At 61.5% G+C, this 18454-nt stretch overlaps 1 protein-coding gene across 3 annotated transcripts; it reads right to left on the reverse strand.

Annotated features, from left to right (window-relative positions):
• Window positions 1-6931: 6931 nt before the first annotated feature.
• Window positions 6932-14817, reverse strand: UBE2Q1 (ubiquitin conjugating enzyme E2 Q1). Of its 3 annotated transcripts, XM_021682012.1 has the most exons (13): window positions 14319-14813; window positions 11995-12099; window positions 11570-11674; window positions 10943-10993; window positions 9511-9651; window positions 9226-9310; window positions 8933-8993; window positions 8734-8824; window positions 8576-8634; window positions 8441-8489; window positions 8092-8187; window positions 7813-7879; window positions 6932-7417 (listed from the first exon to the last, which is right to left on the reverse strand). In XM_021682012.1, exons 1-13 carry the CDS (start codon window positions 14643-14645, stop codon window positions 7386-7388), a joined length of 1269 nt encoding a protein of 422 aa, XP_021537687.1. In that variant the 5' UTR covers window positions 14646-14813; the 3' UTR covers window positions 6932-7385. The 3 variants fall into 3 exon arrangements, with proteins under 3 accessions (XP_021537687.1, XP_044772179.1, XP_044772178.1); XM_044916244.1 differs by lacking the exon at window positions 11570-11674 and having other exon boundaries at window positions 14319-14815; XM_044916243.1 differs by lacking the exon at window positions 6932-7417 and having other exon boundaries at window positions 7471-7879; window positions 14319-14817.
• Between the last annotated feature and the right edge of the window lie 3637 nt (window positions 14818-18454).

Genomic DNA, 18454 nt, shown 5'->3' on the forward strand with positions numbered 1-18454 from the left:
CACAGGGGACGGCTGTGGAGGGAGGGTCAGCCCACGGTGGCCTTGGGGAGTCCAAGTGGCGACTTTGGGTTTTATGTGTAAGCACAGTGGGAAGTTGTCGGAAGGTGTTCATCTGGGGAATGACTGGGATCTGAGTTTGGTTTGTACGAGACCGTGTTGTCTGTGGGGTGGCGCTGTGGGGCCCGTGGACGTTCTGTGGCAGCAGGGAAGTCTCCAGATGCCGTTGCCGTGGCCCCGGTTGGGGAGGGCACTGTGGGCAGAGAGAAGGACGGGAGTGCCTGGTTTGCAAGGCATTTCTGGCTTGGCTTGCTGGTGGCCTTGCTGGAGGTAGCCGGGTGGGGGGCAGTGTGGCCTGAGCCAGTGGGTAGGTCGTGACGCCGTCTGCTCAGCTGGAGAAAGCTGCTCCGTGGCGGCCACGCTGCGTGTGCGCATCTTAGCGTCCTGGTGTGGTCCCACAGACGGACGAGGGCTGGACACCTGCGGGCGGGCTCTGAGGGTATTGCTGGGTTTGAGGAGAGAGCAGTGGGTGTGGACTGTCCATCTGGAGAGAAGGAAGGTGTCTACGGGTTTAGGGTGGGATTGCTGTGTCGGCAGCGTCGGTGGGCAGATACGTGGGGGTTCTCCGCCCAGGGCAGTGAGGAAGCTGGCAGGGCACCAGGCCTCTCTCTCCACCAGCCTGGCCTCCAGCATAACCGTCGTCCCTCTTCCTCCCTGTGAGAGGGGCCTGCGCACCTGCCGGGCCAAGCAGTCCTGGGCTGATGTGACTGTCAGTCCTGGGGGAGTCCCCCGGCGGCGGCTGCCCTCCCCACCTCCCTGTTTCTGGATGCGCTTTCTTGGGTTGGCTCAGGGTCCTGACAAGAAACGGGCAAGTGGGTGGGAGCCCCGGAGTCTGCTCAGCCCTGGCTCCGCGCAGGTGCTGTCTCCAAACCCACTTGGAGTGACCCCACGGATCAATCAGTGGATACTTGCCGCCATTCCCGAGCGAGGCCTTTTCTTGTTCTAGGTGTTGGAGAGAGCTTCTGGTCAAGGACTTGCCAAAGCACCAGGGAGATCCCGAGCTGCCGCGTTCCCGGGACGTGTCTTTGCAGCTGTGACTCTCCCTGCCCCAGCACCCACGGTGTTGGCCCCGCCGTGTAGGGGGGCTCGGTTCCGCTGGGGTGCCTTCTGCATTACAGAGCACCCGCCCGGCAAGCCCTCTGCACCAGCCGAGGGTCTGCAGGCTGCGACGTGGAAGGAACCGTTCCACCACCCATGTTCTCCTACCTCTGAGAGCAGGGCCGCGGCCTGTGGGGGGCAGGGGTGCGGTGGTCCGGCGATGGCCCAGGCACCTCCAGGACTCCGGCATCTGTTTTCTAGCTCGTGCACAGCTCGCTCCTGAAGCTCCCGGTGATCCCGTGAGACCCAGGCGTGGAGGGCAGCCTTCTGCGTGGTTCCCGTGGAAATGAGGCACGCAGAGCTGTGGTGAGGCCACCGAGGGCCACTGTGGACGTGGCTCGGTCCCTGGCAAGCGGGGATGGTACCGGGGAGGGGGGCACAAAGTGTTCAGGAGGTCCTCCATCAGACCCGGGCTGTGAGGCCAGTCTGTCCCCCTTTCTGCCCAGTGCTGGCCTGTGACACCCCCACCCGCCAGTGGACACCAGGGGAGGTCTGGTCGGTGCTTAAACCCAGGGGGCGGTGACTGGGGCCGAGAGGTGTCCAGGGTCACAGAGAGTGCACATGTGCATCGTTTCGAGGCCCACAAGTCACAGCGGCCGGCTCAGAGCCCCCAGTAAGGGCTCTGTCCATGCCCCTGCCCCGGGCCCCGCGTGTCTCGTTTCCGCCCACTGAGCCCTGAGCCTCCCCCGGCCCCGTGCCCCCAGCACCCTGCTTTCTTGCTTCGTGTGGCGATCACCAAGGCACTTGTCGCCGTCTCTGCCCGGGCTGGGGCCTGGCCCTCTTGCCCAGGGTGACTCTCCTGCCACATTCGGTCCCTGCTCGTCCCTGCTCTTCCCCAGAGGCTCCTCCCTCGTGTTGCACCTGAGGGAGTGCTTCCGAGACCTGAGCTGGCCACCATCCTCAGCGTCGGTGGGGAGGCGGGGCTGCTGGTGACCAGCGTCGTCCCTCGGACCCCCTGCTTCTGGGCCACGCACGCCACCAAGCCACGGGCCTCGGGGCCTTCTCATGGGGCCTTCCTGGGGTGAGCCTGGTGACGGGGCTGGTCGCGGTTGTGGTCTCACCCTCCTGCATCGGCTCGGTCCATGGGGCAGATCCACAGCGCTAACTCACAGGCCGCATCTTCGGAGACAGACGTGGGATGCGGCGCAGATGGTGAGGCCTGTGGCCTGCAGACTCTGCACCGGGCGGGACACGCGGGCGCTGCTCGGCCCTCCCCGCCGGATTCCGCCACAGTGTGCCACCTGGGGGACTACGGGCCGGCCTGGGACAGGTGCACGCCCGGCCGTAGACAGAGCCGCTCCTTCTCCCGCCTTCTGACTCTGGATTCTCTGCTGCGTCTGCTCCCAAGATCCCGCTGCTGACATCGCTTCACGCCCCAGGAAGGGACAAGCTGCTGCTCCCAGCCCTGCCCTCCGGCCCTCTTGCTGGGGGCTGCTGTGACCGCCCCGGGGAAACACCGTCCTCTCCTTCCTCCCCCCCCTTGGCCAGGTGCTGGGTGCTGGACAGGATGGATGCCTGTGGTCCTGCTCGTCGACTCTGGCCGGTGGGCTACCCTCCCAGTGCAGTCCCTGTGCAGCCTGGAGTGACCACGTCTGAGCCATCCCCCTCTGACTCAGCCTATCATGCTAGAGAAAGGTGACCGTCCTCCACCCTTCTGAGACTTGATGGACTTCAGTAGGACAGTCGGGGGACGGCGGAGGGGCAGCCTGGGGACAGCAGGGGGCAGCAGAGGGGACAGCAGAGAGGCAGCTGAGGGGCAGCAGGGGGACGGCGGAGGGGACAGAAGAGGGCAGCAGGGGGACGGTGGAGGGGACGCTGAGGGGCAGCAGGGGGATGGCGGAGGGACACTGAGGGGCAGCGGGGGGACGGCGGAGGGGACACTGAGGGGCAGCGGTGGGACGGCAGCGGGGACACTGAGGGCAGCAGAGGCCTTGGGGTACCTCTCAGTGTCTCTTCTTTGCTCTCCCCAGTGCTTGGAGCTGCCTCTTGCGTATTGGTTTCATGCCCGAGAGGGGCCCCCGGTGCTGCCCGAAGGCTGAGTTCTGTGGTACCGGGGGGAGGGCAGGCATGTCCCGCTTCCGCCAGAGGTGCTCAGCTTTCGTCTGTGTTCTGCACATTGAATTTTGCTTGATTTTCCCGGGAAAGAGTTCCATGATAGAAGAAAACTAGGATTTGAAAACCCCCGGTGGGGGTTAGCACTGGACGCGGGGCCTTCTGACGGGCTGTTTTTTTAGATCTGGACACCTGTCGGGGCCCATTTTCACATCGTTGAGAGGGAGAGGCCAAGGTTGGGGTTGGGTGAGATGTGAGTGGGTGAGAAAATGCTCTGTCACCCAAGTGCGGAGGCTAGGGGCATGGGACCCGCGGGCAGGGGCACCCCCAGAGGTCATCTTGGGTCACTGCATGCAGAGGGTCCCTGCTGCCCAGCGTGGGGAGTGACCAGCTCCCGGCCAGGGCCCTGGAGCTCCAGGCGGGTGTTGGGGGGCGCGGCGAGCATAGAGGAGCCCTGTGCCCCAAACAGCAGCTCTCAGACAGGCAGAAGGGCCAGAGTGCCCACCCCAGGTCAGGGGGTGCTCAGCGCTTGTGTGGACATTGAGGTGGCCCTGAGAGATAAGGTGGGCTGACATTTTCCCCCTTTATGGAGGGGGACAACAAGGCTCAGAAAGGTGACAGGAACTTCCTCCCATTTCATAAAAACAAAATGGCACAGGGCGCCTGGGTGGCTCAGTTGGTTAAGCGACTGCCTTCGGCTCAGGTCATGATCCTGGAGTCCCTGGATCGAGTCCCGCATCGGGCTCCCTGCTCGGCAGGGGGTCTGCTTCTCCCTCTGACCCTCCCCCCTCTCATGTGCTCTCTCTCATTCTCTCTGTCTCAAATAAATAAATAAAATCTTTAAAAAAAAAAAAAAAAAAAAACAAAATGGCACAGCTGGGGACGGACCTGAGGTCCAACTCCGTGTGGCCAGTTTCATGCATTCAGGTGGCCCCGGGGTTGGGGACCAGACGGCGGGGCCCGAGTGAGGGAAGGCCTCGGAGAAGGGCGCCGGCCCCCCTCCCAGCATGGAGGAACGGCTTGCTCAGCGGGCAAAGTCCTCTGCTTTTCAGCCGCCAGCCCTCCAGCTAATGTGCTCACTGCAGAGTCGAATGAGCAGTTCCGTGTGCTCGGAATTTCCCACTGGACAATGTGCAGTCCCAGATCCCTGCCATAACTTGAGCCACAGGAGTAAGGCCTCCTCTGATCTGCTCTTCCTCTGCCCTCCCACGTCCACAGCACTTCCATCTGGGGTCAGCCTGCCCGGGGAGCCTGCCCCGTCCGGTAGAGACTTGTCCGCCCACTGCTGCCCCCCTCTCCTCCTCGGCCTGACCGCGGGCCACCCAGCTTTCCTTGTGCTGTGCAGACACTTGGGAGTTCATACTGGGTTATCCATCGCATCCTCAAAGGGAAAATCACTGGTGCTTAGACCTCGGAGGCAACTGCCCTGTATCTAACTGTCTTCCCTCCCGCCCGCCCTGGGGGCTCCCGGGCAGGCCGCCTGGGCCCGGATGTTGCACCTTGACCTGGCATTCTGCTGAAGAAACAAGCTGAGGTTATGGGGGGGGCCCCCTTCCCACTGAGACTAATTCTCGCTCCTCCAGTCACACATCCTGATGTTTGACGAGTTTAAGTAACGCGGCGACTGTCAGCATGCCCCTTCTCTGTCCCGTTCTGTCCCCCTTGTCCTCAAGCACAGTGCACTCTTGAGGCCTTGGGGGTGAAGAGGCCACCGGCGCCCACGATTGCTTTGACCCTCATTTGGCCTTGCCCCCAGCTCACCTCTCAGAAGAGAGGTCTCCACGTGTCACGGGCTCCCCAACTCTGCCTGTACCACACCCAGGAAGCTTCCACGAGGTCCAAGCCCGGAGGCCACCAGTAGGTCCTCCCCGCGTCTCTTCTGTGTACCCCCAGAGTATGACAGAAGTTGCCCTGAGATGCCGGAGAACGGAGGGGCCCACGCTCGGTTTTCTTGGCCTTCCAGAGAAGAATCAGGGAGCACTTAAGAGAGGCATCACCTTGGTGAATAAATAATGGCATGTTTCAGGAGGTGGGGTGTCCATCCTTCTCTGTAGCCCCCCTCCCCAGCCCTGCCTCGTCAGACCTGCTGCAGTGGGGTTAGAAGCTGCTGCCCCCCGCGAGCCCCACGTCGAGGTGTAGGGCAGTGACCTGAGGAGCTTTTCGTCTCTCCTTGTCTTCCTAGTGGAGAGAAGAGCATCGATTCAGGATGTTAGGGCCTTGAATCTTTTGTTGTGCTTTGTAACGTCCTTTACAACCCTTCATGAAGGTCATTAAGGGGAGTGTTGAGTTGGATGGAAAAGGTGGAGGGTTCTCTTCCACTCGGTGCTCCCAACTCCCAGGAGCTGCGCCTCTCTTCGTGCCGGTGGACACGGACCCCACCGTTCCTTTAGTTGTACTGGGGGGGCACCCGGCTGACTCCGTCAATAGAGGGTGTGACTCTGGATCTCGGGGTCTTGAGTTTGAGCCCCACGTTGGGTGTGGAGATTAGCTAAATATAAATCTTAAAAAAAAATTAATTTTATTAGAGCCAAACTATTTAAATAATTTTATTTGTTTCATCCTTTGGTAGATGAGAAAAATACATTACAAAATACATTATACAGAGGACAGCTCACAGTACACATTACTAAAAACACAATCTACATTCCAGCCAGGGCTGGTGGTAAGTTCAGAAGAAAGCCACAGAGGCCTTGAGACCCAGATTCCAGCTCTGTGGCGTGCCCCCCCCCCGGGGCCCCTCTTTTATCTCAGCCTCCGTGCGTACCAGTACCCGTTATCAGGTGGTTGTGCGCAGAGTCCGAGCCGGCTACCTCTCCCGTGCCGAAGCGACTTAGGATCCCCCAGGGAAGGGGGGGGGGGTAGTGTGAACGGCCAGGGTCTCCGACACAGCGTGACAGAGGGCTGGCGTGCTGCAGGTGCGCAGCCCAGGGCCCCGAGTCTGGCCTCCCCCACACCAGCCTTGGCCAGCCTCGCCGGGCCCACCACCCAGGCTGCAGGCAGGTGGGGCCCCGGAGCAGGCTCACTGGCCAGGAGGCGGGCAGCACCTGGACCCTGCGGGTCCGCACAGCACCGCACAGCCTTCCCACCCCCCTCTCCCCTGACCAGCAGCTCCCAGAGCCGGGGGGAGGCCCTCGGTGCCCCGAACAAGCCCCTGGAAGCTAACCTTTCCAGCAGGACCCACCTCAGGCGAGCAGCTTCAAAGAACCCATGATTCTCCAAGCCAGACAACTTGCTTCAGGGCTCTGCCCATCTTTCTGCACAAGCCTGACGAAGCGAGAGGTCCAAGAGGTCACTCGGGGCCAGCAGAGGCCTTTCTGAGGGAGGGGAGCCAGGGAGCACCACATCCCCCACCCCTCCATTCATTTGGAAGCAATTCTCTGAAGCGGCCTCTCCAGCCTCCGTCCTCACTTTCTTTTTCTCAGAAATTTGGAAACATCTGTGACTAGGTAAGAAAAGTCGTCCTAAGCATCAAGGGCATCATTCCAGCCTGCTCCGCTGTGGTTTAGTGGGCCAGGCTCTGCATTCCGAGGGGACAAGTGCCAGTCGCTCCGGGGGGCCTCCGGGAGAAACCTGGGGGGCAAGCCAGGCGAGCTTCAGCAGCAAAGTGCAGCCCCTCCTCTGAGCTGCCGGGCCCTGCCCCTCCCCCACCGCCCAGGCAGCGAGGGGGGGACGAGGGTGGGGCGGGAGGTGGGAAGAAAAAGAAAGATGAGTCAAGACCAGCATCTTCAAATTAACAAACTGTAATTGTTTTCCCAAAGATACATTTTTTTTCATACACATCCATCATACACTGTAACCAAAAAAAGCAGTGTACATGAAATAAGAGAAAATAAATTAAAAATCCATAGCATAGGTAAGGAGGTTCTAGTCTGGAGCACAGCTGAGTTTCCAGCAATATAAGGAGGCTCGAAAGTTCCTTTTGTAAGAATGCCTGCTAGCAGGGGTTCCAGCCAGGTGGTTGGTTGGTCTGTGAGTCAGTCTTGAGTACTTGGAACTGTGTTTTTTCCTTAGCGTTTAGAATAGCCATCATTGTCCTGCAATAGGCAGAGCTATCACGTCCAGGAAAAACGAGGGAGGGAACCACAGAGGCAGCGTGAGATCCGAATACAGCATTCAAAGGTAATTGGTCCAGTGGCGCCGGGGGGGGGGGGGGGGGGGGGGGGCACGGCTCTCCAGGGTTAGCCATCTTCCTTGGGGGGTGTGTACCAGCCTGCAGAGAAGCCAGGAGACAGTCGCGGGGCGCAGACCCGAGCCCACCCTCCCAGCCCGGTCCCCAAGGGCACCTCCAGGGTCATGGGTGGGAAGATCCTAGCAAGGCCTTCCCAGTGCGGGGACTGGGGAACTGTCTGCCGTGACAGGACACGGTGACATGAGCTTTCTGGAAGGGCGTTCGGGCAGAGGGCAGCCACCGAGCCCCCCTCCCCCCCAAGTATTACGGGCTGGCGGTGCTTTTCTGGGCAGGGAGGGAGTGGACGTCACCACCTCCAGCCCTTCTCTGGAGAACGGGCAGGCAGGGTGTTAACAGGTAGTAAAGGCTCAGGAACCGAAAGAGCGGCTCTTGCTCTCCGGCAGCAAGTGACGTCTCGGGCCCTGGCCGTGGCTCACCGTTCTTCTCGTGGATCTGCACCAGGGACTTGTAGGACTGCTGTGCTCTCGTCAGGCTGTACTGGGACTGGGACAGGAGACCGCCGTCAACACGGCTGGCCGTGCCCCCCACTCCCCCCACTGCCGGCCAGAGACCCCGGCGCCCCGGCGCGGTGCTCTGCTGACCCGCGGGGCCCTGTGCCCACAACCCCCGCTCTCAGGCCCGCTCGGCCAGGCACCAGCCAGAGGCCTCATCCCGGCGGTCCTGAGCGCAAGCAGCCCCGGGACCTGGCTCCTCACTTTGTTGGCTCCAAACTGCACTCGTGCTTTTCCCTTCACCAGCGTGGCGCTGATCTGCATGATCACAGACTCTATGGAGTAGGCGCTGCTCCAGCCCTGGGAACGGGGAGCGACGAGCACACAGGTCAGGAGACTTCCTAGAGGCACCTTGCGCCTGGCCCCAGGGCAGCTGCGTGGGGAGGGGGCCTTGCCCTGCGCTCCTGGAGGAGCCAGCAGCTGTCGGCAGGGGGCAGTGGGTGCAGGCCCTGCCCCACAGAACGAGAGGGCCACGTGACGCCCTGCCCCCGGCATCAACGCTGACGTCAGCCCCCCCTGCCCAGGCCGGGCCCGGAGTGAGCAGCAGGCTCACCTGCTTGGTGAGAAGTTCCATGCAGATGGCGCCTCCACCCAGAACGTACCTGCAGAAGGAAGGTCAGGGAGGCGGCTGTGCCGGACAAAAGCTGCACGCCCCTTCCCCACCCTCCGCCCTCGCTCAGCCACTCACCCTCCGGAGAGGACTGGAGACACAACCCTGACGAACGGCGGGTCAAAGGGGAAGTTATCCTGCGAGGAAGACAGAGACGACATCAGAGGGGGCCCGCGCCCCCCAGGACTGCCCTCCACAAGGCAAGGAAGGCGCCTGGCTGCAGAGGGAAGTCTTACTTTGAAGGAAAAGTTAAGTAGGATGAAGTCAGCTCCTTCTTTCTCTTTGAGGATCTGGAGATCGTTGTGCAAAGCGCTGTCCTGGTCGACTCTTTGAAGTAAGAAGTGTGGGCTCAGACCCCTGGTCCCAGCCCAGGGGCCCCGAGACTGCGCCAGCTCCCCCGGGCCGCTCCCCACCCACTGCCCCGTCCACACTCACTTGAGGAGTTTGACGTTCCAATCGTACAGACTGTCATTCACGAGTTCGACTGCATAGTTTCCTGCGAAGAGGGAAGATGACACGTGTCGTCAGGAAAGTCCGAGGGGCGAGGAGCCCGATGCACCCCCTCTCCCAGGCTGACAGAACAGAGATCAAAGGCTCCAGGTCCACCCCACACGGACATGCACCCAGTCTAAGCCACTGGCTCGAGGCGCCGGGTTCGTGGCCTGAAAGGTTCACGAACTCTCACATACCCCAGAACTTCTCGAGGGCCCTCCGTGACACACACTCACCGCCTTTGAAACTCTGTGACCGGTATATATCCCTGAGCTCCTTCATCAGCCGGTCAGTGGCCTGCACCGAGCCAGACACCGCGCCCTGCCCGGAAGAGGACACACGCGCTCTGGAGACACACGCCCGGGCAGCCGGGCAGGTGCGCTGGACCAGGCCAGGCTCAGACACACCACAGCCCACCCGAAGGCAGCGTCTGCCCCCCAGACGGACGTGCCAGGGCCTACCCCCACCTCCCAGGCAGCACCCACCAACCCCCGTCCACTTCTCCCGGAGAAGGCACGTACGTTTAAGTAATCTTGCCTCTGGTTCTTCTTAATCTTCTCTAGTATGGCCAAGTTTTCCTTTCCGATGCCGTCATCTTCAGATTTCTTGCCCTCAGCTGGCTCCTCCTCTTTCATTTCATAGTGATCTAGGTCTTCCGTGTCCTGGGTGAGGCGCGGGGCAGGGTGGGAGAGAGGAAAGAACCAGCACGGGTTGTGCAGATGGCCCGCCGCTCTCCCCATCCCGAGCCGCAGGCGAGGGAACAGCCGTGTGTCCGGCAGGCTGGTGAACACAGTGCCCCTCCGTTTCTGGAGCAAGTCCCAGCCCCGCTCCCTCCACGATCTGAAGGTCTCAGGCAGCAGAACCACACAAGAACCCGGGGAAGGCAAGCAGGGACTCAGCCGTCTTGTTCCCTAGAATGACCCTGCTCCAGCCGTCCCTAAAACTCTCCCTGGGCAGCGAGAGTTCCTCAGTAATTCCTGGAAGGACTCTGGCCTGACGCTGTGACTCAAAACTCACGTCTTCCCGGGTCACTAGGGTTCCCAGGAGTTCTGAGGACTCCGGGTCTAGCGGGTACCCGGGTCAGAAGAAGTCTCCCGCCCGCCCCGTCTGTGCAGGGCCTGGATCAGGCACGCGGAGGCACCTGCTCCCGACATGGGAACGAGGGAGGTGGGAGAGATCAAGAACAGAACGAGCCCCTCGCTCGCCCTGCTCCAGGTGGGCAAGCAGTTAGCTCACTGCGCGTGGGGCGGTGCGCCGGCTGCCCACCTCCCACAGAAGCAGCGACCCCAAGGCCATGGAGCGGGCTGCTCACTCCGGCAGAACGTGGTGGCTACCAGCCCCCGCGGTCACCCTGGCTGCCGACACCCCTGGAATGCCCGTCACGTGCTAGGTGCTGTACCAGGCCCTGCACGCTGCCCTTCTGTCGTCAGCCCCGCTCCCCAGACGGGAAGGCAGAGGTCGGCCAGGTTTACCATCACGCCCACCACCCAAGGCGCAGCACGACCTCACTCCCGTTCCAGTGGCCCTGAAGCTCAAGTTCTTGACCGCTGCGTGACATTCCGTGAGCGCGTCTCCGTTTTCAGAGACCAGATCTAGAGGATTTCGCGCTTATCACCCGCCGTGGGGCGCAGTCCACGCACGGCACCTGGCTGCCCGTTCACAGCAACCCCACGTAGTCGTTATGATCCCGTCTTACGAGTGCGAAAACTGCAGCTTCGGGAGATCAGCTCAAGTTCCCCAGTCAGACACCGGACGCGCATGTGGGTCCGACTGCAAGGCCCGACGCTACCCGTGACCATGTGGCCTAAAGACACCCGTGTGTGTGTGGGGGGGCGCCCCGTCTCCTACGACTCTGGCTGCTCCCCAGTCTAGGCCACAGCGCCGTAAACAGCGGGTGCTCAATGCTGCTGACTGCAAGACCTGCCCGCAGTGCCGCCCCGGAGGCAGCCCTACCTCAGGCATCTCCTCGTCTTCGTCTTCGGAAGACACGTCCTCCTGCGTGCACTGCGGCGGGAGGGGAAGGCAGAGATCAGAGCCCCAGTGGCCTCCCAGCACGTGGCCTCCAACCTCTGCCCGAGCCCCGGGTCTGGGGACGGGGCGCCTGCCCTCACGCCCCAGCCTCTCCGCCAGCCAGGTCCGAATGGAAGCCACAGCCCAGGGAGCGACTTCACTGGCAGCCTGTCCTCCTCCCGCCATGAGCTAAAGATCAGGAGACGCCCAGTGGCTGTGTGTGTCACCCACGCACACGGCCCGGTGCGATTCTCCCAAGAACCCCTCCCTATCGCCTCTAGACTGACGCCACGCTGGTGGGTCTCAGCGAGGAGCCCGGGCCCCCGATGGCCGCCCACTGCTACCGCTGATAGTAAAAAGGCCCCTACCCCTCACCCCGGGAGACACGCCCGTGGGTGAATGTGATAGGAGGTGAGACCACTAGCGCCCCGTCTGGAGACGGAAAGCCGAGAGCCACGCACGCATACGTGTCTGCAGTGGCCGGAAGGGGAGAGACACTCCTGCGGGTGTGTCTCAATGGACAGGGGTCACTGAGTGCCACAGGGCCCCCGGAGCCCCCCCGCCGCTCACCTGCTCTGCGGGCAGGGGCTGGTCCAGCATCTCCACGTCTGGGTGCTGAGGGAGGTTGTAGAGTTTACACAGGTCGGAGATGATCCTCTTCAGATGCTGCAACAGCTGGGGTAGGGGACACCGTGCTGGCGTCAAATGCTCCGGCCCCATTCACTCCGGACAGGCGTGTGTGGATGAGCTCCTAAAACCCCACGTGGTACCTAGTTCTCTAAATCTTGGGGACCATGTAGCTCTGGGGGGAGTTTACTGGACCAACGCTGGGTTTGGCTCAAGGCTCTCCCTCCAGCTTCAGAAAACACCTCTTCTGGGGAGTCTGCCCCAAGATGTGCCCTTTCCAGGTATGTCTCCCTTTCACAGGGTGTCTCCACGACATGGGCCTCACAGCAAGAAAGGGTGCCCCCCACCCCAGCACCCTGGCCCCTCACCAGAGTATTCCCTTTCTTTATGTCCACCAGCCTCTCCAAGACAGCAGCCAAGTTCGGGTCATCGGACTCCACTGACCAGATGGGGGGCACAGCAGGGTAGGACTCCTGAGGGGAAAGAGCAGGAACAGTGGTCAAGACAGGGGACCCTGGGAAGGGCTACATTTTGCCTACCTCCTCTCCCCCCAACATTCCTAGTCCCTCTGCCCCCTCTGCCCCCAACAAAAGCCCAGCTCAGCAGGTTATCTAACCGAACAGCCTCCCAACAAACCCCAGGCCCAGAGAAGAAGTCCCCGAGAGGGCCCTTTCCAAAAAGCCTGAACGCTTCTCTCTCTCCTCAAGAGCAAGCATCAGATGCAGCCGCACTGTGCACGGGGGGTGGGGAGGTGGGGGGGGGGTCTCCTCTCCACCACGCTGCTGGTACTGGTTCTCCCACTCCCAGCACAGAGCCCGCCAGCCCTGCCGCTCCTCCAACCCACGGTCCGTTCAGGAAGGGGTCCCCTCATCACAATCACACTGATGTGACAAAAAGCAAAGGCTCCAGATCACTTTCACTTTAGCTGGGGAACGAGAGGCAAAAACTAGATTGTCTCCAGAACCTGAAAGAAGGAAGCAGGAAGACTCTCCCCACCAGGTCACTCCCGGCAGACGCCCTGGACGGCCAGTCCTCCCCATCACTCCCTTGGGAGCCTGCCACCCTCTCTGCCCAGCGTAGGCTGCAGGGCTCCCCATGGCAGGCTGGGAGGAAGAAGCCTACGCGGCTGCATTCCCAGCATTCCTGAGCCACGGTGCCAAAGGCAGCCCGACCAGACTCCCCCTCTGCCCCAACCTAGGGGCCCAGTTCAGGCCAAGTCTCCTTTGCAGGGGCCACAGGGAGTGTGACTGAGAACCCCCTAAACTAACTTCCTTCCGGGCACGAAGACAGTGGATGGACTCTGGCCGCTACAAGGGCAGCTAGAAGGGGGCAAGCCTACCCTCCAGGAGCTGGAAGTTCAATACAGGAACACAATCAGCTCCCGGGGTCTCCACCCACATCAGGGAAACCTACCCACTTCTACTGGGGGTCTTAGCCCTGTCACAGCGCTAGCACCTCAGTGCCAGGAAAAACGATCGCAAAAAAGATGCTCAAGTCTTCACCTCACTGAACCACACCCAGTCCTTCAATCTCAACTTTTTAGTGCGAGAAAAGTGGAGGAAGGAGGAAATGGGACATGCGTCTTGGTGGGGCACCATCCAACCCAGGCTGAGGCTTGCCATACGCCCTGACCTGGTTTGATGGAGGAAAAGGGATAGAAAACAAGGACCACGTAAACTGCAATCAGGCCCCCAAGTACCACACAACTGGCAAGTCAGTCTCTCCCCAGACTACTGGCATTTGCGGTCAGCCTGCCTGTCCCCTGGCTCCCTAACGCCCCTGGCAGGGAGAACGCTATCACAGCAGGTAGGATCAGCCGGAATCAGTGCTCTGCCGTGCAGTATTAAGCCTCCTCAGGTTATACGGCGCTGACCCTCTTGCAGAGGTGTCTGAAGATGCACAGACAGGAGACATGTAGGGTGTCTCCTAGTTCAGCATGCCTAGCATGGGATGATGTTCACTGGGGAGAAAGGGGCCGTTACTCCTCAGAACCAAGGGGATGGCCCTCCCACATCACCAGGAAAGGCAACCACCCAGGGCAACTGGAGACACCCCAGGGCACAGGAGGGGAGTGGCAGATCTGCTACCAGCTGGGGCAAAAGGAGGAGAATTAGAGGTTACACCGGAATGCAAGGGGAACCAAAGGAGGAGAACAAAAAGAAGAGTCCACCACCTGCGAACCCCCACTTGGTAATATTCAGGGAGCAAAGGGGGGCTTCGGGAGAGGTGCCGGCGCAGAGATCCCACAGGTGGCACCGTCTTAAGTCAAAGGTAGGAGCGACCAGGGGGCATCACTGAATGGTGCAGGGCTCCAGGCCAGGGAGGTCCTTGCTACTGTGCTCAGGGCAGAGGCCCGGAGCCCTGCGATGACAGCAGGGGAAGAAAGGGGCCTTCGCAGGCGGGAAGGCAAAGTCGCGGGGGGCCAGATCGCGACCCTCGGGATGCGGGTTGGCGGCAGGGGCCGGTCGAGGCGCCATATGTCGGGGCGCCCCTTGCCACCAAGGGTCCGTGGCACACTCCGGGCGCACGGCACAAGCTCCAGCGGCAGAAGCAAGTGGAACCCGTCGGGAAGGAGCCGAGCCCCGAGCCGGGGGGACTGGGCCTCCCAGGTCCTCGGAGAGCAAGCAGCCGTGCGGGGTGGCCCCGAGTCCCTGACAAGGGGCCCCGGAGGGGCGCACCGAGGGGTCCTCACCGTGATGTTGCAGTGGATGCGGACGGGATCCCCGGGCAGCGGCCCCCGCGGGGGCAGATGCGGTCCGGGCGCGGCCCCCGCCCCGGCCCCTCCAGCCCCGGCCAGCAGGAACTCGCAGCTCAGCTCGTCCAGACAGGCGCTGGCAATGCGGAAGCGCTCGTGGCCGCGGTGGAAGATGGACTCGAGCAGCTTCAGCTCCCGCCTCAGGCAGGGCCCCGGCCCCGGGCCCCCCCCCGGGCCGCCCCCGGCCCCCGGCGCCGCCCCCTGGCCCCCCAGCTGCTGCCCCGGCCCCGGCTGCTGCTGCCCCTGCGGCTGCGGCTGCTGCATCCTCCGCTCCGCTCCGCTCCGGGGCCGGCGGGCCGGGAGCCTCCGGCCTCCGCTCGGGCTCCGCCGCCGCCGCCGCCGCCGCCGCCGCGGTCCGCACTTCCTGATCCCCCCTTCGCCAAGATGGCGCCGCCGCCGCCTCCGGGACGGGGCCCCCCCGCTCGCCGGCCCCCAGCCGCCGGAAGCCGCGCGCCCCTCCCCCTCCGCTTCGGCGGCCCGCCCCGCCCCTCACGTGACCGCGCGGCGCCGGCCCTCCTCACGTGACCTCTCCCTCTCGCCCGCCCCCTGGTGCTCGCCTGCCGCCCTCCACACGTGACCCAGGGGCTTTGGGCCCGGCGCTATCGGCGCCTCCGCGCGTGCTTACGCACGTTGTGCGCGCGCGCGCGTCAGCCCCGCCGGCGCTCCCCTGTCACGTGTCCGCGCGCCGCGTGCTCCTAGGGGCCCCGCGCGCGGGACCCGCTTCCTCACCGCGGCGTGTCTGCCCCGCCCGAGCCGCGGCGGGCCTGCGGCGTGCGGAGAGGGGGCCCCGAGCCTCCGCGCCCGTGGGGCCTTCGCGGCTACCGGCTGGGCGAGAGCCCGCGAGCGGCGACTGGGGCTCGCAGGCTTGTCCCCGCCCCGCTGCCAGCCGGGCGTGTGACCTTGGGTAATCCCCGCCCCTCTGAGCCTCAGTCTCTCCGTCTGTGCGGTGGCTCTGGGCCCGGCAGTGCGCACAGTGCCTGCTCCAAACGGCTGCCGGGCGCCGACGGGAGACCGCCGTGCAGTGTCCGGTCCCTGCCGTCCGGGGCGTGGTCGGCCGCTGCCCCCCGCCTCGTCAGCCCCCGCGGGCGGGACGAGGCCGGGGGCTGCGTGGGCTTCGCTCGTGGGCGCGGGCGCCGGCCGGCCCCGGTGTGACCCGCCAGCCTGAGCGACCACGGCCCGCCCTGGGCGGCGGCTGCTGCCTGTTGCGGTGACGCTGGCCCTCGCTAGGTGGCGCTGCCGCCGGGGACCGAGCGGCGGACAGTCCGGAGGCTTGGAGGCCCGCCGCCGGCCTCCTCCTGCCCAGGGCCCCGGCGTAGCCCGCGGTGGGGCCCGGGGAATTCTGCTGGCCAGGTTGCCGGTTCCCCCCGCCTGGGCTGAAATGCTTGGGCTTTGTGGGGAGCGGGCTGCAGACCGTGGTGCGCGGGGCTGGGCTCCTCGTTGATCTGGTCAGGGCGGCTGATAAAGGCCTCCTCTGGCCGAGTTGGGCTCTGGGTGTTTAGAGGCGGCTGAGACGTGCCCTGCTCTTGCTGGGGCCGTTTATCTCCTTGGGGGAGCCCGAACGGTTGGCTCCAGGTCCCCTTCGTGTCTGGGGTGCAAGACGGTAGCATAGAAGAGGCTGTGGCAACTGCCCACTTCCTGAGTCAGGGTGTCTTGCAAGTATGTCCGGCCCCCCAACAACTTTGCGAGGGGGGCCTTTTTTATCCCTGTTTTACAGGTGGGGGGTAAGCAGTGGCCACGCGAGGATGCACAGCTGGTAAGCAGCGTGCTGGGCTTCTCTCCAGTCCCTGCCGCTCTGCCCCACTCTGCCTCCCTCGGATGCTTTCTCAGGAGGTCTTCACATGGCTTGACTCCAGCCAAAAAAAACCCCACAGATGCAGCCATTTGGAAAAGCCTGAATTCCGTATTTTAATTAATTAATTAACTTGTTTATTTATGGTTTTTAAAAAATTTTACTTTTTTTTAGAGTGAGCAAGGGGAGAGGGGCAGAGGGAGAGGAGAGAAAATCCTAATAAGCAAGCTCCATGCTCAGCTCGGTGCAGAGCTGGACGCGGGGCTCGATCGCACAACTGAGATCATGACCTGACCCAAAACCAAGAGTCGGATGCTTAACCGACTGGGGGACCCAGGCGCCCCTGAATTCCATATTTTGTAAAGGGTTTTAACAGAAGAAAAACTGACGAGACACTCCCACGGAGTTTCACGGACTCCAGAAAGTCAAAAGTCGTGGGCACTGAGGGGAGAGGGGTGTCTTCCTCTCTGCTGATCTGTTTGGTGCCTCAGCTCTCGGGTTGTGAGAGCCCTCTGGTAGAAGCCTAGTGTGGAGTCCTGTCTGCTGAAATGTGGAGGGCAGGGGCATTAGACATGAAGGGAAGTGATGGTTACAGTCACTTGACGAATCCTCGGGTGCTAGGGAAGCAGGAGTGAGTAAAACAAAACTCCCCGCTCTTGTGCAGCCTGCGTTCCATTGGGGGAAGCTGATACGGCAAAGCCAGCTGACTCACGAGACCCAGGATGCCACCTGCCGCATGTGAGGTAGCGCTGAGTGCGTCCGACCCTGTCCTCACCTTTCCCTGCGTTCAGCCCGGTGGGAGGTCAGACATATGCAGGCCCTTCACTGCAGCTATGGCACGTGCCTCAGAGGACAAGACTGGAGCTCTGTGAAGGCATCCCGCAAGAGGCGGCACGCTGAATCCTGAAGGATAAGTAGCATTCCTCAGGGGGGAAAGGGCTGGGCGCTGTCCCTGGCGGAAAGGATGGCGTGTGGGAAGGTTCTGAGGTAGGACCAGAGCAAGCCGGAGGAAGGGCCGGAAGGCTGTGTCTGGAGAGGGACACAGATGAGGCAGGCAGAGGTCAAGTCTTGGTAGATATTAAAACCATGTTTAGGAACTTGGGCTTGACTTTAAGATCAAGGAGGACCTTATCCAGGCAAGTTACTCAGCCTTTCTGTGCTTTGGGTTCTGTTCCTGTAACAGGGAGATTGTCCTCGTACCTACCTCATACGGTTGTTGGGAGATTGGGCAACATAACACGAGGAAAGTGCTTAGAGTGGCGCACCTGGTAAAGAACTTTCAAGGTTTTTGGAAAGTGGAGGATCAGCATACCTTGAGTCTCAGGAGAGGAGAGAGGGTAGGAAATGAGGCCAGTGGCGAAAGCGGGGGTTGAGTTGCGGAGACCACGGTAGGTTGTGCGGGGTTTATTCAGAGTGCAGAGGGAAACCAAGGCAGGTTTTAAGCTAGGAATGGCATGATCTGATTTAAAATGTTAAAAGGTCATTCTGGCTGCTCTATTAAAAATGAACTGTAGAGTTTTTTTTTTTTTTTTTTCTCCGAAAGGGCATGTGTTATCAGAGTGAGCAAATGCACCTGTTTGGGACACAGTGAGCGGCTTTCTCCTTTGACATGCTCCCAGAAGCACAGTATTCTGTCACAGACTCAACACATATGTGCCAGGCACTGGCTCTTTGTGGGGAACCGTAGGGGCACTGGGGAGGCAGCGACTCCTGGCACAGAGAGGAGGCTCCTTCCACGACAGCTGCTACTCACTTGATCCTGCCCTCAGGAGCACACAGTAGTGGATAAACTGGAGGCGGATGTAATCAACTGTAATATAGAGTGATGAACACAGAGGGATCAAGAGCGATAAGGGCCTTGAAGGGTGATATTAGTCAGGAATAACTCCCAAGAAGGAATGTAAAGAAGTTACTTAGATGGAAATGGGGGGACATTCTGAAAGAACTGGGCCTGAAAGTAGAAGGAGATCGGGAAGAAAGGTAAGGGAGAAGAGGGGACAAGGAGAGGGCTCAGCATAGGCAAGAGGGGTAGAGGTGTTCTCCTTTGGAGCTTTAGCCTGAGGCCCCAGGGCAACTCCGATAGTATCAAGCCAGAGGAGGTCAATTTACCAATACATCAGTAATTTAAAAACTTAAAAATCTTTGATCCATCAATGTCACTTAGAAATTATTAAAGAAATGTGCAGAAATTTTCCTGCAGTGGAATACACTGCAGCTATTAAAAATAGTTACCAAAGAACACTCACTGACATAGAGAGGTATTTGAGAAACAGTAAGTGGAAGT

Source organism: Neomonachus schauinslandi, chromosome 6, assembly GCF_002201575.2.
Source record: "Neomonachus schauinslandi chromosome 6, ASM220157v2, whole genome shotgun sequence".
Lineage (NCBI taxonomy): Eukaryota > Metazoa > Chordata > Mammalia > Carnivora > Phocidae > Neomonachus > Neomonachus schauinslandi.